The sequence below is a fragment of the Schistocerca cancellata genome, chromosome 7, assembly GCF_023864275.1.
Source record: "Schistocerca cancellata isolate TAMUIC-IGC-003103 chromosome 7, iqSchCanc2.1, whole genome shotgun sequence".
Classification (NCBI taxonomy): Eukaryota; Metazoa; Arthropoda; class Insecta; order Orthoptera; family Acrididae; genus Schistocerca; species Schistocerca cancellata.
Genome location: NC_064632.1, coordinates 403570604 through 403598599, shown reverse-complemented (window position 1 = coordinate 403598599; position 27996 = coordinate 403570604). Strand labels below are relative to the sequence as shown.

Here is a 27996-nt window from a genome sequence, read left to right as displayed (position 1 = left end):
GGAGTTTTGCTATTTGGGGAGCAAAATAACTGATGATGATCGAAGTAGAGAAAATATAAAATGTAGACTGGCAATGCAAAGGAAAGCGTTTCTGAAGAAGAGAAATTTGTTAACATCGAGTATTGATTTAAGTGTCAGGAAGTCGTTTCTGAAAGTATTTGTATGGAGTGCAGCCATGTATGGAAGTGAAACATGGATGATAAATAGTTAGTACAAGAGGAGGATAGAAGCTTTCGAAATGGAGTGCTACAGAAAAATGCTGAAGATTAGATGGTTAGTACACATTACTAATGAGGAAGTATTGAATAGGATTGGGGAGAAGAGAAGTTTGTGGCACAACTTGACTAGAAGAAGGGATCGGTTGGTAGGATATGTTCTGAGGCATCAAGGAATCACCAATTTAGTATTGGAGGGCAGTGTGGAGGGTAAAAATCGTAGAGGAAGACCAAGAGATGACTACACTAAGCAGATTCAGAAGGATGTAGGTTGCAGTATGTACTGGGAGATGAAGAAGCTTGCACAGGATAGAGTAGCATGGAGAGCTGCATCAAACCAGTCTCAGGACTGAAGACCACAACAACAACAACAACAACAACAACAACCGTTAAAAATCAGGCTAACAGATAATGTCACTAACCATGATAAAGGATACCCACTAAGTAAAGCTTGGAATCCTATTTGATCAGATTTTAAGAAGCAACAGAATTTGAATCAGACAGCTATGAATAATAATCTTTAACAATATATCATTTTTTGACAGTATTCCCCACTGGAGGTGCTGCAACTCTTCTTGTGCCATGGAGCAGCAGCAACAATTAAGCATTTCCGCATTTTACCTCAGAGTACGCACTTAGTATTTTTGCTGCATATAAAGGGTCCGTTCTTCATGGCTTAAACCAGTTATCGGTGAGAGCAAATTAGCTTTTCTCACCTGATGATGGTGGCCAGATGGAGCACAGAAATATTATGTGCAGATTACAGTTGATCGGATATGAAGACCTGTCAAAAATTTGAACCCCATAATAACCTGGCTAGAACTCCTGTTCATCCTGCCACTACACTTCACTAATTCTCCCTATATCTTACTTCAACATATCTATTTTCCTTTAAATTCTCTAAACTACTATGCCAATTAAGGGATGTAATATTCCCATCTCCAACCTGCAGAATAACGTTCTAATATTGTCCTTAAGGACTGGAGGTAAAAGGTGTTAAGATAATAGTTATAGATATACAACCAACAATTATGGAAAGGACAGGTTGCTGCTCCAAGTTCATAAACATGCGTAAGAACTAGCAGTGCATTGGGAGGTAGTGATGAGACCGGCATTTACCACTTTACAGAAGGAATGCTTTGGTGGTTAATAGCCGTGTGTGTGTTTTTTTTTTTTTTTTTTTTTTTTTTTTTTTGCTCTTTTCTGATGAACACTTTGGCTGAAGGTTAATGAGTGCCTGTCTGCAACTCAATGTGCCATCTTTATGCTGAGTAGCAATCTATCCTTTTTATAATTATCAATGTTCCATCCTGAACTTTCCATTGTTTGATTTAGCATACAGCCAGTATTAGGAACATAATCATAAGCTTCATGTTTTGGGAGGTAAGCTCCCATCATTTGACTGTCTTTTCAAAAGCTCACAAGGTCAGAATATAAAAACAATTAAAATTATTTGGACATGAAATCCACCACCAGATTCTCTGCTCCACTTGTCCGTGTTACCGCTCGTACACCAAAGCTTTGCTTCCATAATGCGGTAAAAACTGGCTGCATCAGCTGTCTCCCGATGCACTGCTAGTTTGTACAAATGCTTATGAACTAGTGGTGTATAGAGCAGCAGATGTGACCAGTGTTTACCATTTTACAGAAGGAATACTTTGGTGAATGGGCAGTAACACGGATACATGTAGCAGAAAATCTGGTGGTACTATTTTTAAACTGAGACAATGACTTCATGTTCAAATAATTTTGTTTTATATGTTGACCTTGAGTGCTTTCAGAGTTTTATCTTTATGTAGGATTATCTCATGACAGCCCAAAACGTGTTTCTGGGGATTATGTTCCTAATATTAGGATTGTATGCTAAAAAATATTTACAACAACCATGACATGACTGTCTTGTTTTTCCTGATGATGAGATCCTCCCAAGTAGTCCTCATTCTGAGATCCTAATGGACTATTTTACTTCCTTTACATTTTGCCCAAGAGAATGCTAACATTATTAAGACACAAAGCAGAGTTGCATGCATTCAGGGGGGAAAAAATAATGGCTTGTTTCTGTTAGTTTTCATCCATTCATAGCACCAGTGCAGCAAGACCATATTGGCTAATGTTATAAGATCAAATTATTCAATTATCCAAATTGTTGCCCCCCCCCCCCCCCCCCCCCCTGCAACCACTGAACAGGTTGCTTCTCTCCTTTAGGAACCAAGGTTTAGTCTGCCCTCTCCATAGATACTGCTACATTATGGTTTTACTGGCAGTATAGCTATCTGTATCACTGAAGCATGCAATCCTCCCCGCCCTGGCAAGGTTGCAATGGATATAAAGGTAAAAAGAGACTTGTCTTTCATATCTAATGTAGCTTTAGCTGCAAGTTGAGGATGGATGATAACCCAAAACACATCCATGTATGAAGTAAAGCTGCACAGAAAAGTGGTTGGTTGCTGAGCTTCCTCAAGTAATGAGGTTATACTATATTTACTACAGGAATTGGTGACAAATTTTCTCAAAATTTTGTTCCTTTATGTTCTCCTTTTTTATGAACTACCTCTTTCCTCTCTTTCCATTATGAATTTTCTGATAAAGAATGAGCACAGCATAAATGCTTCTTCTGAAAATATAAACAAAGTGACATCTCTCACTGTACCCGTTCACTGCTTGTTTGACTGGTAGAGATTAATTGACCAAAGAGCTGAACCCCTTATTAAGTATTAAATCTTTATGAAGTTCTTTACAATGCAGTAATACTAAATTTTGCAGCTTTATCTAAAAATGAGACTAATAAACCCTGATTTTTGATGAAGTGTTTACCAATTCATAATTATCTTATAGGATTATTCTGATTTAATCATACACTTAATATGAATGACATGCTTGGTAAAATACAACACTAATTGCTGGTGCCATTACTGTCATTTTTCTTTTATTTATCCAGTGACATTTACGGAATTTTGTCAAACAATTGCTGAGTTTGGCTGCATTGGAGTTTTAATTTCGCCACAAGCCTGTTTTGGCAAATATTTTGTAAGATATACCATAATTGCCAAAATAAGTCTGTATGAGAAAAATGTGTTATATCTGGGCAAATAAAAGAAAACAACAATTTCATATTTCTGTCAACAATGAGGTAGATTGCACAAAGAAAAAGTTCTGTGTAGTTGAGAAATATTTTTGTTTTCAGACCAACAGTAATAAACATTAAGTAATACAATTTATATCATACTGTGTTACAATCAATAGAAATTGTAATTTGACTAGATTTTCAAATCTGTGGAACACAGGGCCAGTGTAAATTATTTTCAAGTTTCATTCTCCTTGCTTCTGTGGTAAGAAGAGAGGAAAACAAAAGAAAACTTTTTCATTTTGTTTTGTGTAATGTAGTTTGCAACACAGGAGATACTTTTTCATTCTCACAATTCTTGTCTATTTTCATTCTTTCAGCACTTTGTAGTAGGAAACAGAAGGAGTCTCCCCAACACAGTTCCTCTATTATCCAAAGATTGTGACACACTCATTGTGTTATCACTACCACTCCTGCACTGTTTTACTTTACTTGTCTCAGACATTTGGATTTCTTCACTCAATGTTTATCATACTACATCTTGCTGTAATGAAATTACTTGTTACACTGAACACAATGGCCTGTTCTGTTCTCTACCATGTCTAGAAGGTTTCTTCCTATGCCTTCTAATAGGTGGAGCATGTGATATTTACACTGGTAAAAATGAGAGAGGTTTGCTAACCACAGAGATTTTCTCTCAGAAATATGAGAGAGAGAATACTGTTACTGCACACTTTGCAACAGAAGCACAATAAATATACTAGGAGAAGCAGAAGAGGAGCTGCAGGTTGGGTAGGATTCTGACTGGATACGGGGAAGCCACTCCTCAAACTTAGGCATATCACCTGCTCATACAGCCATTGTTTGCTGTATCCTGTTCAACAAACCTCCTTTCTGGCCACTTACATTGATCAAAATGATCTAAGAAGTTAATCTGTTGACAAGATGGAAAAGTCCGACTACATTTTGGACATTTCAGCACAGTTTTTGGCTCTTCTAGTTCCTCACTGATTGGAGGTTTCTGCTGTTGGCAGAGTTCGAAGTGGTCTAAGAAGTCTATGTGGTGACCAGGTGGGAATACAGCACTACACCCAGGGCAAATTATGTCCATACGAGTTTGTGTTGCTATGCCACCATCTTCATCTTCATCTTCTTGTGTCGAGACGGGGGTACATGATTGTGAAGACCTTCTTGAGTGCCGTTGAACTGAGGGAGGAGAACCACTTCGGTATGGAGTACTTTTCCTTGATGCTCCACTTGCTGCCGTTGGAGAATATGCATGTACAGGGAAAGAAGTAACGGAAGCCAACCCAGAACTGCTGAACCCCAATGTCACAGCACCTTCACCAGATACAACTGAGAAGCTTGTGCATGGAGAATCTTCAGGAAAATTATTTTTAAGTGTTTCAGTTGTTTCACAGCTTTTTTTGCTACTGCCAGAGTCTTCTGTATTTGAATCTTTGACCAGTGCAGATGATGGATTTCTGCTGGCAACTTCATCACAGGTGAGGTACATATCATCATCTGATGTCATGTAACAACCTCGCGCTATCAAGGATCCCTGCAAAGGAAAACCGAAAGTAATACATCAGTAAGATTACATAACAGTTCATGCAGATGGCAAGAATATAAATTGATACTTATCTACTGACATCTGTTGTTACTTTCTTTACCGTTGCATTCAGTATGACCTTACACCAGGATAAAATATGTTTATTGAATTAACTAGTGGTTAATATTTTGGATTCTTACCCTTCTTTTGCATGGTTCCACAGGTTTAGGAGCTATTGCTGTATCCTCTAAAGGAATACAGTGCCCGCAGCTTGGGCACTGGAATGGACTGCGCAAGCGTTCTTCTCTCAACTGTGGTATAAAACAAGGACATTATGAGCATGTATAAAACCACAAAAATGTGGGGTATGGATATATTCATTCAAATAGCTATTGTGATAGTTTTGACAGCATATTTATGCAAATAGTGTAAGCTCTTATCTGAGTTTTGTGTATATCTAATGCTTTCATGCAAGTGTAAATTTCTCATTTGATTAACAACACTGTAGTCTTCTCATGGAATAATAAGTGTTTACATTTAATACTGCAAGTGTTTTTTAATCTGTAGTTTTGAGGGGAGGGCGATATGTGTGTCTGTACAAGGAAGTAGATAAAGATACTTAATGAATTCCAAGAATAGTAGAACAGCTTTCCCCTGTGTTGGCTGTAAGATCTCACCTTGTGTGAAAGATTCCGTAAGTCCATTTTCAATTCTTCTACACGCTTCTCTGCTTGTTCGCGCTGCTGCAGGGCAGCAATTTTCTCTGCACGCTCTGCTTCCCAGTCATCGCGGTGGACCTGCGCCTGTACCCTCAGAGCAGCTCCTTCTCGTTCTTTCTCATCAAGCTCTTTCCTCAAATGGTGAACCTCTTCTCTCAGCTCCAGATTTTTTTGTCTCAGATTCTCAATTTCACTGCCAGCTGAGTTCTGTTAGTAACACAAAGATTTCCAAGAAAAGTTAGATTTTGGAGTAGAAATAGTACAGATAATGATGGCAGCACTACAAATGTAATATTTTATACATTAGTAATGCTTGCACTAAAAGTGAATTTCAGTGTTAATCAAGGCTTTGATATGCCTCTTCTTAGGAGAGGATACTAACAAAGTAAACCTCCACTCTTAGGTAACTGAAATGTGTGATAAGAACCACAGCTGTTAAGCCATTATTTTTATGTTGGTATGTGATGCTTGAGTTACGTGCCTGATTATATGGTCGAGTTCTCTTGCTTTAGGTTCTGTTTATCAGCATATTTAAGTGCATAAAATCTCAAATGATGCATGATATACCATCACTCAACAAACTATTATTTAGTGTGAATCTGTTAAGTAAACTGCAGAAGTACTTAATGAAGAAATAAATATTTGTAAACATCAGTCAAGATATGAGCAAGTGTTTTGTTTATCTATAATAACTTCCATCATGGTCTGTTAGATCAAAGTAACCTACAACTCTAACATCCCACATTTGGATATGACTTGCAGCCCAAAACTAAAGTGTGAAAGAAACCCTAGTATGCAGATAAACCATTATTTGCTGAATATCACCTCTCTCAGACGAAAGGCTGACAGTGTATGTAGGAAACCTTCCTGGAGTTTATTAAAATAAGATGGATGAAGTCCGAGTTTGTCTGTTGGAAGTACCTGGTGGTGGTTAGTGTTTAACGTCCCGTCAACGAGGTCATTAGAGACGGAGCGCAAGCTCGGGTTAGGGAGAAGGAAATCGGCCATGTCCTTTCAAAGGAACCATCCCGGCATTTGCCTGAAACGATTTAGGGAAATCACGGAAAACCTAAATCAGGATGGCCGGAGACGGGATTGAACCGTCGTCCTCCCGAATGCGAGTCCAGTGTGCTAACCACTGCGCCACCTCGCTCGGTTGGAAGTACCTGGACGGGTCCATTGTTAGTACATTCACAGTTTGTACTACATGAAATTCTGTGTGGCTACAAACTGTGACATGGTACAAATGCAGCCTTCAGAACGCTCTTCTCGAAAGCACAATACTTAAAATAACACTCCCTTAGAGTGAGTTAAATACTTATCTCTATACTATTAACAAGAAGCTTAGTTAGTTAACTGTGTTTATTTGTTAGAGATTATTCTCAGTACTTCAAAAGTCAGTAAATTTTCCAAAAAGCTAGTCACAATATTTTAAATGATCATCTGATAAATACAACAACTTAAGCATAAATCTTTGTTTGCTGCCTGGCAAATTTCACATATGAAGGAACAAATACGTGACAGCAATGCCAAATATGATACCACAGTCTTTGTTGATGTATTCTGGTATGAAAATTGGTGGGAGATCAAAACCACATACCAGATTTATTCAAGCCTGAAAGCTTGCCATTTGTGGCAATATTCTTACCAAGAGCTGTCGAGCACTTTAGCCATTATCTCTCCCCAACTATCTAAGCTCCACGGAAGCTCTTCTTCATATTCAGATGGATTAGCACCTCTGCTATAGTACTGATTATCAATTACCTTTTAGAGAAACTAATTCTAACAATGCAAGTGGCAAGAAATCCATGGTAATACTAGTAAGTGAATACAAATGACTGGAATCATACCTGTTTGTTCAAGTTGACAGCTGAGTCCTCAGATATCTTATTCATTTGTTCTTGTTGTTCTTTTATGGTTGTCAAAAGTTTGTCTACATACACTTGACGATCATTATTATATCGCTGCCACCGTTTGTTCACCTGCGTTACCTGTAAAAAATATCTAGTTAAATGGCTACGCAATTTAATGAGAAGTACATGAAACTATTACTAGTGCCCTAGAAACAATGTAGTATTTACCTGCTCGAACATCTGTGCAAATATATTGAATATTACCCTCATCTGTGTGTAACAGAAGGCATTTAACCCTTTAAATGGCACTGATATGTACCACTGGTAAACAACTGGAATTACCATGAATAATTGTTTTTTCTCTTGTTTCAATGGTATGAACCTTTATCACTTCATACATCAGGGCAGACTTAAAAATACGTAATAAATTGATAAAGTTTATTCATTTCTGTTCCCAAAGAGTACTTACTGACATATTTCACTGTAGAGCTAGTAAAAAAAACCTTTTGTCACTTAAAGGGTTAAATATGGTTATGTTGCTATCACACTTTAGTGGTGCAAGTTTTGGAGTCAGTGCACTAAGAAAATTAATTCAGTAGCTTGTAAGGATTTATATATTTTACTGTATATTGCATGCACAACATATTTCAGAAACCAGACTGCAATTGTAATAGTTGAAGAAAGTGAAAGGGAACAGTAGTTGATAAGGAAGTGAGATAGGATTGTAGTATGTCCCTGATGTTATTCAGTGTACATTCAACAAGCAGGAAAAGAAATCCAAGAGAAATTTAGAAGAGAACTGAAGTTCAGGGAATATCTATTAAAATTTGGAGGTTTGCTGATGACATTGTAATTCTGTCATGGATGACAAAGTACTTTGAAGATCACGTGAAGGAAACGGATAGTTCATTGAAAATGTGTTAAAAGGTGGGTACCAACAAAGGTTAAATAAGGTTAATGAAATGCACTCAAATCCAGTCCATTGAGGCTGAGGGCACTAGATTAGGAAATGAGAGACTAAAAATTGAGTTTTGCTATTGGGGCAGAGAAATAACATGATGTTGACAGAAGGAAGATATAAAATGCAGACTGGTAATAATAAGAAAACCATTTCTGAAAAATGGAAAATTGTTATTATAGAATACAAATTCAAGTGTTAAGAAATCTTGTCTGAAGATATTTATCTAGAGTGAAACTTGGACAATAAACAGTTCAGACAAGAAGAGAAAAGAAGCTTCTGGAGCAAAAGAAGAATGCTGAAGACTAGATGAGTAAATCAGGATCTAATAACTAATGAAGATGTACTACACAAGCTGGCAAAAAAAGTTTATGATGCAAACTGACACAGGGAGGGAGGGAGGGGGAGGGAGAGAGAGAGAGAGAGAGAGAGAGAGAGAGAGAGAGAGAGAGAGAGAGAGAGAGAGAGAGAGAGGGGGTCGACTGTCGTAAGCAGATTCAAATGAACACAGATGAAGCCTGCACTGGATAGACTAGCAATGTAAACTGCATCAAAAATGGTTCAAATGGCTCTGACCACTATGGGACTTAACATCTGTGGTCATCAGTACCCTAGAACTTAGAACTACTTAAACCTAACTAACCTAAGGACATCACACATCCATGCCCGAGGCAGGATTCGAATCTGTGACCGTAGCAATCGCATGGTTCCGAACTGAAGCGCCTAGAACCACTCGGCCACTGCAGCCGGCGAACTGCATCAAAGTAGATATCTGACTGTATATCATAATAACTGCAACTACAATTTGCAATACTGGCCGTGATTCTTGTGTAACGTAAGGATGATTAAGGGTGACCCCTCCCTCCTATTGAATGAGAAGTTGCTATGTAATTATTTTATTCTTGTTCCATGGCTAATAAATACCACTCATCTCTATCATTATCATCTTCATTTTTTGATAATCCAACACACAATGTGAAAATATATCAAATGTCATGTACCTGCAATAAAATATTTCTTATTGGTCTTTATGGGCGCCTGAGTGAGATGGTGCAATGGTTAAGACACATGACTCACATTTTCGAGGAGTGGGGCTTAACATCCCTCCCACCTATGTAAATTTAGATTTTCTGGCATTTCTCTAAAAGGATATCCCCACCCTCCTTCCCTTTCCTTGATCAATCTCAGAACATACCACCCTAATATTCTTTACAATATGCATGCACAGTCACCATATTCCGCTCTGGATTTCCATACTAGCTAATGTTAGTGTGTTGGCACCCTTTATTATTAAGATTCGGTTTGATTAACATTTAAACACTTTTTAGTTACACATTGTAAAGATGACATTGCCGAGAGGCACAACGAAAAGATTGTTACAAAAGGCATAGTGTAATGCTTACAGCAGGTTTATTCCTATGGTAAACGGATTATAGCTTGAGTAAAGTAACAGTTTGGTTGTGTATTGGCAAAACGAACAACTGTGTCAACACAATCTTTGTACGTTCTGTTGTTATACTTATGTCACTCATAAAAACAATTTTTCTTCTGTAGTACGATATTTTCAAGTTTTTAATGCGCTTTGAGGGTCCACCCAAACTCCCTTTGTTCTCACTGTACGGGAGTCTCAGTCTAACTGGGATTGTATTGCATTAGTCGCCAAAAAGGTACTGGTTGATATCACTGGTCAAAGTTGACGGGCAGTGTAATTGTCTTCGGTGCTATTGACTGCTTACATGAACGGGAACAATGCTTATGAATGAATTTCGAATAAGCAATGAAGAGATCCGATTTTTCATTAGAAGCATCATAGCTAACGATCTGAAGATGCTACATTAGTCTCATCGATTCTGCAGAAAGCTAAAGTGACACGAGTTTTAACATTATATGACGGTACACTAAACACGTTGATGAAGTCAAGAAAGTAAACAGCCAAGGCCACGTTTATTCGGTGAGCTACTTACGTCCGTTATGATAGCTTGCAACTTCAAATTTTCCTCTTGCATTGACCGATAATTCCTCTTCAGTTCGTCGTATTCTTCGGTCAGAAGGTCGGAACTGCTTTCAGAGGTATTCTGTAACAGACGTAAATATACTTTATGAAGTGGAATTCGATCGAGTACGACAATATTCATTCTATTTTATGATTTAAAAAGAATAAACTTCGTGTTCCACAGTCATATGAAATTTGCGATTTGCTTGACTACGTGAGCAATCATCTTTTGGATGTAGTACCATTTCTTACTTTCCAGCCAAAAAGCTGTCATCAAGCCAGTTTGTTTTTAACACAGTACTTAACCAGGCATGGTCTGTTGGGAGAGGTACCGTATGCCGTTGCCTTCTTCGTCCTTTGGCTGACTGACCGACCTACCGACCCAGGCAGTCAGCGGGGGCGGGAAGTACCTAACAGTGCAACATGGGTTCCGAACCACGGCGTGACTGCATTTTTCACAACAAACATTACTACAGATGAAAGAAGGGAAAAGTGGTAGATAAAAATCCTAGGACTGATCGGGAATCGAACATGATAACTATAGTATTTGTAGTTTGGCAATTTACCACCAAACTACTGAGCAGCAATGAAAAATTGAAGAGAATTTCTGCCTGTGCCCGGCAGAGTGACTCTAGATTTATCTGCACAAGGCAGTATTTTATCGCAAGGCAGTTTCATGGCCATGAGGAAATACACTACAACCAGTCATAATTTCATTAAATAAACTATTTTTCTATTATGATTTCTGAATTAGGCCCATCTTCGAAAAACAGTTTTTTTTAGTATTTTCCCCTCTTGTCGCTGAAGTGGTAAGTTTCATCATATAACCAAACAAAGTAACGTATATCACGTACAGGATATGAATTTCTTTTAAAGTAATACCGAATTACAGAACGTATTTTTGTGAACGACAATCACTTGGGAAACGAATTGAGGGCAACATGGCGGACAGAATAGATACCATAAAAAATCCAAGTAGGCCCTGTGGTACTTCGTACAGAAATTGGCTCACGTTTTTGTGTTTATTCGTAACTAATTTAGAAAATGAAAAGTATTACAGTTTTGGAAGTACACAAACAGATCAAGTATCCTGTCAGTCACATTTGAGAAAATTTTAAAAGTAAGTACAGCTTAGTTGCCTAAATTAAAAAATGGAGGCTAATAATCCAAACGGGTACTTTTTCGACTGTCAACAATATTTTTACCATGCTTCATTTAGGTGTTCAAATCAATTGGAGAAATGATTGAAATTACTTAATGATTGTTACATTAACTTCGATACACTATACTTTGAATCTTTGTCTTGACTTACCGGTGAAAAATAACAAATGACTAACCAAAAAATAATTTTCGTAATGAATTCCACAGAAAAAATTTACAACTGCAATCCACAAGTACAAATTTGGTGGAAAGCCCGTTTGACAAAATATTGGAATCATTAAAGAACGTATTATTAAGTACAGATGAACGAAAAGTAGGGAAAGTAAGGTGCTGGATGTGCAGCCCTAATGGTCAAGAAGGATCTCCAGCCCCGTTGCGCGCAGCGGTTAAGAAAATGAATCACATTCGGGAAAAACTGAGTTTAAATCTGCATCCGGTCATCCAGATGTAGCTTTATCTAAATTGATTAAGGCGATAACCAGGATGGTTCCTTTGAGATGTACATTGCTTATTTCCTATCCAGTGCTTGACCTGTTGGAGCTCGCGTTAGTCTCTAATAATTTCGTTGTTAAATCCTAATCTCTTCGCCTTAAACCTTGCCTGAAAACCGACAGAAGGCGCGCCTGCCTTATCCATCCTATTACGACAATGTTTATGGATAAGACTAGTACAGACTGGCACGGCAACTGGGGTTAAGTGTTCGTTCTGTTTATCCTAGAACGCGAGACGCCGCGACACGCCTGCCGTGCATACAACGTGACGTCACACGTACATCAGCAGCTAGGGACACGTGCCAACCTCGCGCCACGTGTCTGCCCCCCACCACTGCCCTGCCTCCCAGCCACGCCTCTTCCGCGAGCTGTGGTCTACTTCCGCATCCTCTTGTTTCCTGCTTTCTGGCTGACTTGCATGGGATGGTTGGGTGCCGGTCGTAGAGGCGGTATGAGCAAATTATTTGCACGATCAGTCAACAAAGCCGTACCGAGGTAATACTGCGCCCTTGGCAGAAATCCCAAAGCTGTCTCCCCTCTCCACAAAACTACCTTCCTGCAATTATTCTACGCAAATTTTATAATCTGCTGTGCAGGACTTGCCCGTGGGCGTGATGCGACCCCTGCCAGGCAGATAGGGAATCTACATGGATACTATGCAAATCACATTTAAGTGCCTGGCAGAGGGTTCATCGAACCACCTTCACAATTCTCTATTATTCCAATCTCGTATAGCGCGCGGAAAGAATGAACACCTATATCTTTTCGTATGAGATCTGATTTTCCTTATTTTATCGTGGTGATCGTTTCTCCCTATGTAGGTCGGTTTCAACAAAATATTTTCGCATTCGGAGGAGAAAGTTGCTGATTGGAATTTCGTGAGAAGATTCCGTCGCAACGAGAAACGCCTTTCTTCTAATGATTTCCAGCCCAAATCCTGCATCATTTCTGTGTCACTCTCTCCCATATTTCGCGATAATACAAAACGTGCTGCCTTTCTTTGAACTTTTTCGATGTAATCCGTCAGTCCTAGCTGGTAAGGATGCCACACCGCGCAGCAGTATTCTAAAAGAGGACGGACAAGCATAGTGTAGGCAGTCTCCTTAGTAGGTCTGTTACTTTTTCTAAGTGTCCTGCCAATAAAACGCACCGTTTGGTTAGCCTTCCCCACAACATTTTCTATGTGTTCTTTCCAATTTAAGCAGTCCGTAATTGTAATACCTAGGTATTTAGTTGAATTTACGGCTTTTAGATTAGACCGATTTATCGTGTAACCGAAGTTTAACCAGTTCTTTTTAGCACTCATGGGGATGACCTTACACTTTTCGTTATTTAGGGTCAACTGCCACTTTTCGCACCATTCAGATATCTTCTCTAAATCGTTTTGCAGTTTGTTTTGATCTTCTGATGACTTTATTAGTCGATAAACAACAGCGTCATCTGCAAACAACCGAAGACGGTTGCTCAGATTGTCTCCCAAATCGTTTGTATAGATAAGGAACAGCAAAGGGCCTATACCACTACCTTGGGGAACGCCTGAAATCGTTTCTGTTTTACTCGCTAACTTTCCGTCGATTACTACGAACTGTCGGGTTCCCGGGTTCGATTCCCGGCGGGGTCAGGGATTTTCTCTGCCTCGTGATGACTGGGTGTTGTGTTCTGTCCTTAGGTTAGTTAGGTTTAATTAGTTCTAAGTTCTAGGGGACTGATGACCTCAGATGTTAAGTCCCATAGTGCTCAGAGCCATTTTTTGAACTACGAACTGTGACCTCTCTGAGAGGAAATCTCAAATCCAGTCACATAACTGAGACGATATTCCATAAGCACGCAATTTCACTACGAGCCGCTTGTGTGGTACAGTGTCAAAAGCCTTCCGGAAATCCAGGAATACGGAATCGATCTGAAATCCCTTGTCAATAGCACTCAGCACTTCAAGTGAATAAAGAGCTAGTTGTGTTTCACAGGAACGATGTTTTCAAAACCCTTGTTGACTGTGTGTCAATAGACCGTTTCCTTCGAGGTAATTCATAATATTCGAACACAATATACGTTCTAAAATCCAGCTGCATATCGACGTTAACGATATGGGCTTGTAATTTAGTGGATTACTCCTACTACCTTTCTTGAATATTGCTGTGACCTGTGCAACTTTCCAGTCTTTGGGTACGGATCTTTCGTTGAGAGAACGATTGTATATGATTGTTAAGTATGGAGTAATGCATCAGCTTACTCGGAAAGGAAACTAATTGGTGTACAGTCTGGACTAGAAGACTTGCTTTTATTAAGTGATTTGAGTTGCTTCACTTCTCCGATGATATTTACTTCTACGTTACTCATGTTGGCAGCTGTTCTCGACTCGAATTCTGAAATATTTACTTCGTCTTCTTTTGTGAAGGCACTTCGAAAGGCTGTGTTTATTAACTCTGCTTTGGCAGCACTGTCTTCGATAGTCTCTCCATTGCTATCGTGCAGAGAAGGCCTTGATTGTTTCTTGCTGCTGAAGTACTTCACATAAGACTAGATTCTCTTTGGATTTTCTGCCAGGTTTGGAGACAAAGTTTGGTTCTTGAAACTAAGCATATCGCATTGAACTCCGCGCTAAGTTTCGAGCTTCTGTAAAGGATCGCCAATCTTGGGGATTTTGCGTCTGTTTAAATTTGGCATGTTTGTTTCGTTGTTTCTGCAACAGTGTGCTAACACGTTTTGTGTACCAAGGAGGATCAGCTCTGTCGTTTGTAGGTACAAATCTCTCGAATGCTGCCGATACTATTTCTCTGAGTTTAAGCCTCATCTGGTCTACATTTATATTATTAATTTGGAATGAGTGGAGATTTTCTCTCAGGAAGGCGTCAAGTGAATATTTATCTGCTTTTTTGAATAGGTAAAAGCGACCGCAGGAAAGAAAGACTGTTTACGAAATAACTGGAGGGAGAGGGATACGTGAGTTATCCTACCCTATGTGTTCATATTTTCTGCCAGTGAGCCTTTCCCTCGACCCGCGACAGTAAACGCAATTAGTAGTCCGAAGAGAATGTAACGCTGCTGATATAATAATATAGATATCATTCGTGCTTCCTATAAAATTTCGGAAGTACTCAAAAATATCTTGCAAGGGCGTGAGAAAGAAAGTTGTCATTTCTACAGCGACGTTTCGTCACGTACAAGTAACATCCTAAAGAAACGACAGCCACTTAACAGATGTCTATCACTGACATGGTTTATGTTGCAACAGAGCGTTTGGTTCAAACAGCTGCCGCCTACACACCTTGCTCATGTTCAGCCACGGATTCCTGCTGCCACTTTGCTACAATATTGTAAGCTGTCAGAGGTCGGCGAGCGGGTTTTCAAGAAAATGTGCTATTTGACCGAAAGTTTTCGATTTCTAGCGGCTGAGTTCGGAGCAAAGCAAGCAGAAAAGGTCGAAGGGATATGAAATTTACTTGCCCCTCCAGTCGGTACTTTTGCTTCTTCTGTTAACATTAAGTGGGAATTCTCGTTTTTGTTTACCGCAGATTAAACAACGGCGTCCCGATATTCCATTGATGAACAAAGGAAGATAGCTACCTGGACTGAGGTGTTTCAGCCGCGCGGAGTGGCCGTGCGGTTTGAGGCGCCATGTCACGGATTGCGCGACCCCTCCCGCCGGAGGTTCGAGTCCTCCCTCGGGCATGGGTGCGTGTGCGTTGTTCTTAGCATAAGTTAAAGGGACCGAAGACCTCAGTAGTTTGGTCCCTTAGGAACTCACACGCATTTGAACCTTTGAGTTCTTTCAGTCTCAAAGCATTGTACAAGAAAAATGCAAGACCTATACTGATGGAATGCACCATCGCGCCTGACAATAAACATCATTTTAATGCTAACATATTTTTGCCTCACTCTGTTCTACGGGAGTGGGCAGTGGTGCTTATAGAGCGCTGGACGGTGAACGCTCGAATAACCAAACGTACGTCCTGCTATACGTCATCGGTTGTATTGCTCAAGCATCTGGTCTCTTAAGACAACTGAAAGTAGGCCTTATTTATGTGTTAAGTTTTTGTTGTTGTTCTAGAGCGAATGAAACTGACACGCGCTGAAGCATTGAAAATCCTAATATTCTTTGCTAATAACTTTGCTAAACGTTTGATCCACGTAATTCTTGTATCCAGTTTCACTGGATATTAGTTTTCTTCCGACGTTGTGATACTTTTATATGGGTGTTTGTGGCAATGAGCGGAATGCTGAGCTAGGGTGAATATTTGGACTATCTCACACACAAGTGATCTCCCTTGTATGATTGTCATTGTCAACACCGATCTGGGTCGCATGGTGCAATATTACCAACGATCACCCGACTATGTATGCCACTCCGATAACTGAATGTAGTAGCGTACTTCTCGGCAGACTCGTGCTGGCACTACAGGAAAATTTGCCCTTAGCAGTTCGCCACATCACGTAGTACTTGTTTGATGTACGCCTGTTTCTGGACAGTTCATTCCCAACACTGTGAATTTCACTGATCGGGCTGTAAGGCTAGTCGAATCGTATTCTTCCGACCGATTGGTCGGCGGAGTAAGGATCATGACTAATACAGGCTATGGCAAGTCCCAATTTCACGCTCCCAACTCTGCCGACTGATGAACGTGTTCCAGGGAAATGGGATTGGTCGACGTGCTCTGTTCAGTTAGGCGAATGTTGCTGGTGGTTTCAGATCGTATTTCATGTAATTAACTATTTCGGATACAGAAACGCTTATAATTCTAAGAGTGAAAATACTTCACCGCGAAATTCGCAGGACATTAAGTATATTACCGCGACATGTAAACTTTTGTCGAAAGTGGCGGAGGACACGAGTGTGGAAGACAATTTTTTTTTTCCTGGCCTTATCCCGTATCCTCACCGGGTCGACATCTTATTCTGAATTTAGTGGTACAAGGTGGCCAGATTACCTTCCCGTCCACGACAATTGTCTAAGCTGATTGCACACATCTGTGCCAAGAAAAACAATTGTAACTGGAGAAATAATAACTTAGCTTTCCAAATACGACTACAGTAGTTCATAATACGTACTCAAAGTCAAGCAAGCATGTATGAGATAAACGTGGCGCCTGTCAGAAATATTACGTAGGCCAAAAGCGTTGATCTTTTGAAGTTCGCTTTACTAAACTTTATAATTTAGATAGTAATAAAACAGCTTTTGGTTCTCATTGGGAAAAGAAAGAAAAAAAAAGTTGGTACAGTATAGGAGGTACAGATGAACATCTTGATACCTGTCATGTTCCTAAAGCACAATTAGGAGGCATAGCTCCACACCTTGATGTCTGTCATCAGGTTCATAAAGGATGTCTTTGGATACACGTTAAGAGCTTGAAATTTCTTCTAATTTTAAAAGGCATCTTGTCATGGTCCGCTCGGCTCCCCCCCGTCGGAGGTTCGAGTCCTCCCACGGGCATGTGTGTGTGTGTGTGTGTGTGTGTGTGTGTGTGTGTGTGTCGTCCTTAGCGTAAGTTAGTTTAAGTTAGATTAAGTAGTGTGTAAGCTTAGGGACTGATGACCTCGGCAGTTTGGTCCCATAAGAACTTTAAACTTAAAAAAAAGTAATACATCTCTCGTTAGATGAACAAAGCGATTTCCGTATCGATGTCTTTTTCGAGGACCTTTCTGATCTGTTACAAGGCCTTATCTCCCTGTTCTTGCCTTTTTCTTCATTGGGGTCTTTTTCCTGTTTCATACTGGCTGTTAAGTCTACACTTCAGACCACCAGATAATAGTTTACTAGTCGCATCGTGTATCATAATCCTAGTGCACATCTAGCTTATCTAAACAAGTAGTTAAGAATTTTTTTTTACTAGTTATGACTGAGAAGGCTTTTTCTCATAATAAATTTTACAGTGTGAATATTCTTAATCATATCTTTGGTCTTTCAGAGCCACCAACGTTATATCATTACGTAGTCAAATCTAGACTTCAGTTCCAACATAGTGCAGTTAACGAATTACTATGTAAAGCCGCTTTTGCAGCGGAGCGGACGTACGAATGAATAGAATTCTCTTATGTAAACGCCATAAAAAACTAGGCGCGCGTGTGCAAGCGGCATTCGGTTTTGTTTGGTTAGCTTTCGCATTTCTTCGCTGATTGTTTCGTTAGTTGTCAGCTTTTCAGCGAACCATCAAGGAAAATTCGCTTCCTCTCCGCTTCGGTGTTAGCAACAAAAACCTATCGTCTGCTCTCTTTCACTTTTGTCGTTGTTGACATGAGCTGCGTGAACGATTGGGTAGTCCGAAGAGAATGTAACGCTGCCTGATATAATAATATAGATATCATTCGTGCTTCCTAGAAAATTTCGGAAGCACTCAAAAAGATCTTGCAAGGGGTGTGAGAAAGACAAATTCATTGGATGCTTGCATAATGTAACCTATTTTCGAAGATGTGAAATTAAAAGAAGTTAATAAAGATCTTTAATTGTCCTTAGCTCTTAATATGTTGTGCCTTAAATACCTGCACCAAACGGGGAAATTAATGTGAGAAAAGCACAAATGACATTGCGAAAAAGTTTAAGTTGTGGACCTGAGTGTAACCATATCTATTTCCAGTTGTTGAAGAAGAGAAGGAACCTTTGAAAATTGTCTACACTAGCTTTGAATTTCTTATGATGAAACTGGTTAAAGTTTGAAGAGATTTCGGGATTGCAACGGTCGTTGTAAACTTCACTCCACGATATTTCGAATGGACACCTGCCAGTGATGTTCAGCGAAGACCGGCTGCAGTCCCAAGATCTCTTCGAGCACTTAATTCGCAGGGACAATATTAAATGTCACATTTCTGTAACTTTTGTCGATTTTTGTCTGATACTTTTTCAACGAAAATAAGTAGGGAGTCTGTAGATGCAGTCTAAAACGTTCTTGCTTTAAACATTCGAAGATCTGTTGCTCGTCAGCGTATTCTGCACGGCGACCTCTCTTTCACAGCGTCAGAGGTATGGAACCCTTATAGGGTCACGGTCTGTGTCTCCGACTTTTGAAAATCCTTTTTCTCAGGAATGGGTATACGTACCTAGTTGAAATTTTTGCCACATGCCAAGGATTACAGTCCTTTGGCGGTGTAAAAAACTGAAGCTTCTAATACAGTTCAATCAAAAGGACGCCCATTTATGTCAGGTATTTTGATATCTTGCCAACCGGGCGCGAAACGGAAACCACTGCGAAAACCCGATGAAACTTTCCACGGGATATGTTGGGCTGTGTCTCTAGTATGCGTATCGAGCGCATCAACATCGCTCCTTTTCAGTTCTGAGCGTGCTCGCCGTGAGCTTTCGCCTGATTTCATGCAGTAAGCATAACCTAACTGTCACGCATTTCCTTCATACTGACAATTCTCGGCAGCACATTGTAGGGGCAACGAAGACGCACCTGCAGGGATTTCGATAGGAAGTCTTTGATCGCCAACTATAGAGCCCGGACGCAGCTCCCTCTGATTTTTATCTCTGTTCACATGACCCTGGCTACGATGAAAACAGTTTGCCATAGGCAACGAGCTGCAGACCAGCGTAGAGAAATGGCGGAAAGCAAAGACGGCTGTCTTCTATGACGAGCACTACGATAACATTTTTGATTTTCACATTGGTTTCCGTTTCGCGCGCTATCGGACCTAACTTTTTGGATAGCCCTCGTAGACAAAGGCAAAAATTGTCGAAATTCTCGATTCTCAGGATGGATGAACTATATGTATACATAATTAAGTTTGTACGAACACTCTGTGCTCGAGTCCTGCTCGCTCTTATTCGGATCTTTTTTTAACCAGGTTAACTGACGAATCGGTAATAAGTAGGAACACGAAAAAAATCTTTTTACTTCATGGCCAAATTCGGTGTTATTTCTTGCCAAATATGGTGTTATTCTTTACCAATTACTCTGTTTTTTGTCAGTTTCGGTGCTATTTATTGCGATACTGTGCTATTTTTGTCTGATTCGTTTTTCGCCGGTTTCACTCTTTTTTGCCAGTTTCTATTTTTCTCTTTTCCGTGTTATTTTTTACCGAATTTGGCGTTATTTTTTTGCTAAATTAGGTGTCATTTTGGAGCTGTTTTTTGCTATTTTATGTATTACTATTTTGCCAGATTTGGTGTTACTTTTTTGCTAAATTCGGTTTTACTTTTTTGCCTAGTTAAGTATTTATTTTGCTAATGTCGCTGTTATGTTTTGCCAGTTACGATGATTTTTCTTCATTTTAGTGTTATTTTTTGCCGATGTCCGCAGCTCGTGGTCTTGCGGTAGCGTTCTCGCTTCCCGCGCACGGGGTCCCGGGTTCGATTCTCGGCGGGGTTAGGGATTTTTCCTGTCTCGTAATGACTGGGTGTTGTGTCGTCTTCATCATCATTCATCCCCATTCCGGTCGGAGGAAGGCAATGGCAAACCACCTCCACTAGGACCTTGCCTAGTACGGCGATGTGGGTCTCCCGCATCGTCCCCTACGCTCCTCTGAGTATGGGACCTCATAATCATCATTTTCGTCGATTTCGGTGTTATTTTAACTATGGAGATGATTTTTTTTTGACAAATCCGGCGTTATTGGTTTGTTGACATGGTGCTGTTTTTGCAAATTCGGTGTCATTTTTTATCATTTCGGTGCTGTTTATAGCAAATGCATTTCAACATTCAACGGATATTGGTAAGCCGTTGTCCTCAGATTTATAACATTTTTATACCAGAAAATGACAGTATTTAATAGAAATCGGCGATTTCACATTATTTCAGTAAAAAAGCGCCAATTTCGCGTTATATTTCGCATTATTTTTCGCGTCATCCTTTTCGCGAAATTTTCCTGTAACTAGCAGTGAGTCGAAACCGGTAATGAGCAATACCACTTGTGTAACTTTACACAGAAATATGTAGTTAAAAAAAGAATCTTAGTGATTTGTCTTATAGGTGCTTTCACACTGCCGTAAAGCACTGTCCAGCTCTACGGCAGTCGGTGGCAGTGTGACGCTACCGGAAGAGGAAGTGTTTTAAGGCCGGCACAGGAAAGAACCGCTCAGCGCGGAAACATGGCCCACGGCACGGGGGCCGGGGACTACCTCGAATCTTTCCGCCACGCTTTTCCTGCTGCCCACCAACAGAGCTGTATATCTTAACGCTTGCTGGCACAACTGCCGTTAACAGTATTCAGCAATTACAGTGAACGCACGTTTAGGAAGTGACGCGGCGTGCTAGACCACGATCCTATCCGCAGGGGGACAAGCTACACTCACTCGATGTTTACGGGGAAGTAGGGGGAAATAATTCATAGTGAAAGCATTTTTGAAGCTTAACCTACGAAAATTTGTAATTGACTTCTCGGCTAGAAATAAAATAGTGTGTTAGGGAACGAAAGTTTTTATTGAAATGTCACCACAAAAAGTGGAACGACAGGATATTTTTAATTTTTTTTTTAAAAGCATCCGATTCGAGCTACAAGAATTGATTTATGGTCAAAGTGCATTCGGTAAAGACTATGCTTTTGTGGCCTTAATTAGCGTGAAAAATTTAGAAGGTGTTGGTTGCGATTTGTGAACTAAAACGAAAGCTATTTGAGTCACCACGAAATCGGCATTGTTAATTGCTTAGAAAAAGAAATAGATCTTCCATAAGCTAATTTTTCAGTAGGCCTAATATCCATACATGTTAGACAAATAAATGAATGTTTGTGTGTAATTTCCACATCTCTTCCTAAACCACTGGATCGATTTCAACCAAACTGGATACACGTATTCCTTAGTGTCTCGCAACAATCGCTGTCGGAGTAAGAACCTGTCATAGTTAAGGTGATATGACGTCATAAACACTGCGATGTGAAAAAAATGCCGCATCGTTCATGAAGTTTTAATGCCTTTATTTTTTATTACTAAGACACTCCTAAAATCGAGTCATCTTAGGGAAATCCCTAAGATCAGGCAGCGCTTTTGACAGCTTTCAACTGCGACGCCGTAGGCGAATACAATAGCCGCCTACGGAGCTATGAAGAGGCGTTTTCATAGAGACATTTACAAAATCGCGTTTTAGACTTGCGAAGCAGGTACGGCCACCGTACTAGAAATATTGTTTATAATCAGGTTCTGAGTTAAATAAACATTACAGAGAATTTTTATTTTGCGTACTATGGTTCTTAATTTGGATACTGTACTTATACATTTGTGCATTATGCATAGCTCTTTGTACGACTAATTCGTAATTTCAGATGCGTTTTCACGACTATAAGGAAATGAAATTTTATTGATATTACACTACAAACACAGTTCATTTTTCGTATTTGTTTCTAATAGAATATTAGTAAAATAAATGCCAGGCACTAACAGTTACTGATGACAAAACGTTTGAATGCGAGTCTGTGTACAGGGATATCAGTTTGAGATGAGCAGGTACAATGTTTCTAGATTGTTGATTTGTACATGTACCATATCCGTAAGAATATATAAATTTAATTAAACTTTTAAAAATGTGCAAATCTTATACGAAGCATTGCATTATTAAATTTGAATACCCGGTTTGCGGCTTAGTTTGCGTAGACTAGTGTGTAGATTTTCACAATATATAAATTCGTTTAAAGAAAAAAAAAAATTGTCTGTGCACACCCACACTGTCTACACGAACGAAGCACCGAGCGCTAAGCTAATTAAAAACAAAAGGAAAATAATTATAAACACCAGCACAGCACAAAGTCTTTCGTAAATCTGAAAAGAAGGAAAAAGAACTGAACCTTTCCTTATTGACGAAAGAGCTGTTCGTAGTCCATAGGAAAAATGCTCTTATCGATCTTCTGATTGAAGTAACTCTTCAGTTTTGATGACATTAAGGAAATATAGCTGAATGATGCGCGCAATATCGGGGCTATCTTGGTTTGACATTTTACAGAAACATTTCGTGGAAATGCCGATGTATTTTGTAACTCTGGCTATTTCAGAAACTGTTGACGGGGAACGCAACCGGCTGCAAATACTTTAAAAGAAGGCGCTAACAATGCAACACTTCTCATACGGTGTAGGGCCGGACGACTCATGACACAGTTAATAGTTGAATTGTATAATATTTAGAATCATAATTCAACTTGTTCGCTGACAATTAACAGAATAATTTACTTATTTTTGAAAATCAACACAAACTTGAATACAAAGGAAAGGTTCGAAAAGTCGTTCCTCCGTTCGTCTACATTTAAATACATTCTTTTTTAGAATAATTTATGGCTAGTACTGCAGTGATAGTTTTGGTGTGACAAGGTCGATTCTCTCTACCTGCTCCTGCATTACCTTCGTAAAACTAAATTATTGTTCCATCTTCAATGACGTACGAAACCAGGAAATGAAAATTGTGACTATTGCGGGACAAACGCATACCAACTTTTCTATGACAACTAATGAACACTTGTAATTAGTTTGAAAAAACATAACTACGACTGAGTATAAAGAAACGTAATAGAACACTGTGATTCAAATGACAAGACTAGTCATTGTACGGTGTACTGTATAAGAAGACTTTAGTGACAGTTATTAACGGAATATGCAAGACTACTGAACAATTGTGTAGGCACTAGTGACAGTACATATCCAGTATATGACTTTTGTCTGTTGTTTGAAAGTGTTCATTTCAGAGAATTTTGAAGCCTATCTGAAACACTGAAGCTGGTTGTGGGAACACTAGATTACGGATTTACCTATTTTTCACGCCGTGGTGCTTAAACGCTTCGAAACAGCAGCCACATCGCCATTGATGAATCCTTGGTATTTTTAGCAGGATTACGCTATCACCCGTAAATTAATAAGGTAGTTGCAATTTAAATGACCGGTATGTGGAAATTTTATTGTACGGTAAGTTTTCTGTTCACACCTGTCATCTACGGGCTGGCAACAGTATTCACAGACTAGACTCTAGTCACTAGAGGGATAGGGCTCACACACTGAATAATCTTCCCCACCCCTCCCTCCCTCTCCATCCCCACCACTCACACCCCCTTCCACCAGGCCTATGAAAACGACGGCAAAAAAAGCCCTTGGGTCTATGTTTTAAAAAAATTACGTACTAGGATGCCTTAACCACGTATTAGTGTGCATCTTGCAATGTCAGCATTGTATCGAATTGTATCTTCGGAAATAAACACAAGGGGCATCAAAGAGGAAACAAAACAGTATGATGTTTTACAGTTCAGAACAAAGTCGTCTCTGAAGGAGGAACATTAAACAATGCTGAAGATCCTATCGATGTGTAAGAATGTCAAGCAATGTACACACTTAACAACTGTTTGAAATATTACCGTACCTGGTACTAAATGAAATCCGAGGCCAAGAATTCGTCACTGTATCAACAACAGAAAACGGTTAACACAATACAAACTGTATGTGCATTTAGTGCCATTTTCGACTCTGATCCAAATTACTCTGACGTTTGATGACAAACGATTCTATGTACCACACGATTTATTTGAACATGGTTGACCATTTGAGAAATTTCTGAGATGGAAAGCTAATGCAGCCACTCGGATATTCACTTTAAGAAACGACACTTCGACACACCATTTGAAATTAAGTAACTGTCCACAGTCGAGCGGACAGTGAAAAAAAAAAGTTTTATAAAATGTTCACTCGTAGAAATAACATAACATTGTCGACTGCTGCTCTGAAGACTGGTGCATCATGACGCCATGTGCGACCACATGACGCAGCTCACCTTCGATTTGTTGACGCGCCTTTGCGACAGTGACTGCGCGATCTCCGCTTTCCTGCGTTGCGCCGCTGCCATTCCACGACTCAACGTCACCTTCATGGCAGCACGTGCTGCAAGCTACTGACAAGGAACCTCCCGAGCACCCAGATAGCCTATTGGGTGGTGTGGTGGGGGTTGTGGGAGAGGGGCGAGGGGGGGGGGGGGGCAGCGGTGTCCGGCAGCCAACCGAATAGCGGCGATCTCTGACGACGACAGTTTCAGCCGTAGCGATCTCAAGCCCGCCAGTTGCCGGGGAGTTACCGCAGAGGGAGTAAGCTTTGCAGTGCTGGCGGCTAGCACGCGCCAGGGTCAGCTGATCACGTTGCGAGAGGCAGAGGACACCGTCGCCTAGTATTGTCATTTACCTGTGTGTCTTCGACGCTGTATTCAGAGATCGAGCGCTACGTGCATTCACATTGGAAGCTAACTACTGCAGCTACACCTGCAAATAGTTGCGGACAGTTTAAACAATATTATCTTTTCGATGAGTCTGCGAAGCTCTACAAGTTTCGCTCGCTATGGTATTATTGTTACACTTGCTGAATTTTATCGAGGGAATGGATGGTCTAAAGAGTCTGCGTAGTCGTGAAACATATGCCATTTATGTGTAAATTTAGCCGGCCGCGGTGGCCGTGCGGTTCTAGGCGCTCCAGTCCGGAGCCGCGCTGCTGCTACGGTCGCAGGTTCGAATCCTGCCTCGGGCATGGGTATGTGTGATGTCCTTAGGTTAGTTAGGTTTAAGTAGTTCTAAGTTCTAGGGGACTGATGACCACAGCAGTTGAGTCCCATAGTGCTCAGAGCCATTTGAACCATTTTGTGTAAATCTCCGAATTATACTGCCAAGAATTCTCTTTACCAAGACCGCTACAGTCATTAACTCTCTCTGCTTTACAGCTTTTGTCGCTAATCAATATATTCCATGTTTTTTATGTGTGTGTATGTGTGCTTATTTTCTTTTATTGTAAATGGGAATTTAAACCGGCCAACTTTTGTATTTTGGTGAGTTGCAGAATACAAGCAAACAAGCAGCAAAGAACATGCAAGGTTATAGATTTATTAAAAATTATCATATGCTCGATGGGCTGGCTCTATAATTGTTGTAGGAGATGGCTACGATAGGCTAATCACTGCCTAGCTTTAGTCGGGTATCTTATGAACGAGCACTTTTAATCGACGTTTGCTATCAGGTATGCTTTTCTCAATTTTCATAGGTTGACAAGTGCGCCGCGCGGGATTAGCCGAGTGGTCTGAAGCGCTGCAGTCATGGATTGTGCGGCTGGTCCCGGCGGAGGTTCGAGTCCTCCCTCGGGCATGGGTGTGTGTGTGTGTGTTTGTCCTTAGGATAATTAAGGTTAAGTAGTGTGTAAGCTTAGTGACTGATGACCTCAGCTGTTAAGTCCCATAATAACTACGGGGTGGCGCATACTCGTAACTCTACACTATTTTTCATTGTATGTATTTGCTTCCTATATTAAAATATGAGAGAATATGCAGGTTTTTGGACGAGATATCGGGTTACTATTGCACGAAGTGAAGACGGACCGGGGTTCCGTGTTAGTGCCGTGATATAAAAGCCACAATATTTCTGTCATCATGCCAAAGTTATTTTGAAATCTTAATTCGATCTGATTTCAAGAGACTCAGTTGGTTACAAACTTAGTAGGGTTTGTGTCTCCGGATGTTTTCGAGTACTGACTATTAACGGTTTAGAAATGTATACTTTCAAAAAAACAAAAAATCGCTCTGTAATGTTCTCTGCCTGCTTTCCTTCTCATCCGCCAGTATTTTGTAAAATTTCTATGTCTATTTTGATTACATATGTGTTCCGAAAGGTAGTCTGTATTTGCTTATGGATGTAATTTATTCATTTTAATTGATTCCGTTGTGGGTTCTTAGTGAAACGTGGTTATTGTAACACAAAAAAAGTTTCGTTTAGTTATACAACATATTTTATTAACTACATTCGATATTTATCACAATATTTTTGTTTTCTAGTTATTACTCAACGCGTTTCGGAGCTACAACTCCATTTTGAAGTACAGTATGCACTCACAGGCGTTACTTCTGCTTCATTTTTTTACCTAATAGTAACAGAACAATATAGTAGTTGCTTTCCCGAGAAAATCTATTTCATACGGGAGTAATGGCCACATAGCATTCGTCTTCTGTTTTGGTGAAAAACTTGCTAATATATCGTTAGAAAATACTGTGGAAAATTGCATGTTTGTGACAGTACTAGATGACTTAAATGACACACACTTAAACCATGTTATAGTGATGTGGTACAGTATCGAACTGTGTATAATATGCGTTTGGATAGATTGACGAAATAGATTTAATATTACTTAGAGGAGTGACAGTTAACAACTATAGTTTTACATTCTTACCGCTTCAACACGAGATTTGACATGCTTATTAACATACAGAGTGGCTCAAAATACTCGTTACAATTTACTGCTTCTAATGCTAAGTGTGTGATGTATACTTACTGAGATTGTAATCTAGTACAATCATATTAATTTAGTTTTTTTTAATTCATGCATGACGATCAAATGAAATAACCTACTGCAAAGTCACAATGAGGATGATATGGTAGTTAGGGCATCATGGGAGGATGGGTTTACGGTGGAGGGGATAATGTGTGTGTGTGTGTGTGTGTGTGTGTGTGTGTGTGTGTGTGTGTGTGTTTAACTTAGAGGGTGTATTATTATTTCGTATAGGGAAAAGGGAGCTGTGATCATTACTTCTTGTGAGGCTGTTGTATTAAAGAGACAGTCATTTCATTACTGACTACAGGAAGTAATCGGTTGTATTCGCTAACTGTTCATTCAGCATGCCAGTGTATTTATAGTCTGGGTATTTCTAGTGCCTCTAGTATCTAGCGTTTTGTGCCTGGGGGGTCGTCTATGGTAAATTGTGAGATCTGTATAGACGTCTGGAAGAATGCGTTTGCTGTAATAAAGAGGAGTTGCCATTGCAGATTTTTTATTTACATTCAAACGTAGAGTCGACTTGTTCGTTATATATTTATATTATATTTGCTACCTGTGTGAAAACTGGTTCAATCTTGGCATGTGATCTTTTACTTTCCAGTACCGTATTTCTATCATTAATCCCGTTTGCGACAGTTGATCTCGTAAAACTAACATCTGTGGCGTGCTGTCACTGTTGGTTGAAAAACTGAAACAGTTGTAACGCACATTGTGTCTATATAGTCCAGAATGGAGCTGTAGTTGTGAAACGCGCTAGACAGTAATTAGGAAATAAAAATACTGTGACTGTAGAC

The 27996-nt window shown here is 39.8% G+C and overlaps 1 protein-coding gene across 1 annotated transcript; it reads right to left on the bottom strand.

Annotated features, from left to right (window-relative positions):
* Positions 1-3089: 3089 nt before the first annotated feature.
* LOC126091980 (uncharacterized) lies at positions 3090-24777 on the bottom strand. Its single transcript, XM_049907344.1, has 6 exons — positions 24675-24777; positions 10326-10436; positions 7401-7541; positions 5509-5757; positions 5032-5142; positions 3090-4840 (listed from the first exon to the last, which is right to left on the bottom strand). The coding sequence occupies exons 1-6, from the start codon at positions 24768-24770 to the stop codon at positions 4121-4123; spliced, it is 1428 nt and encodes a 475-aa protein (XP_049763301.1). The 5' UTR covers positions 24771-24777; the 3' UTR covers positions 3090-4120.
* Positions 24778-27996: the final 3219 nt, after the last annotated feature.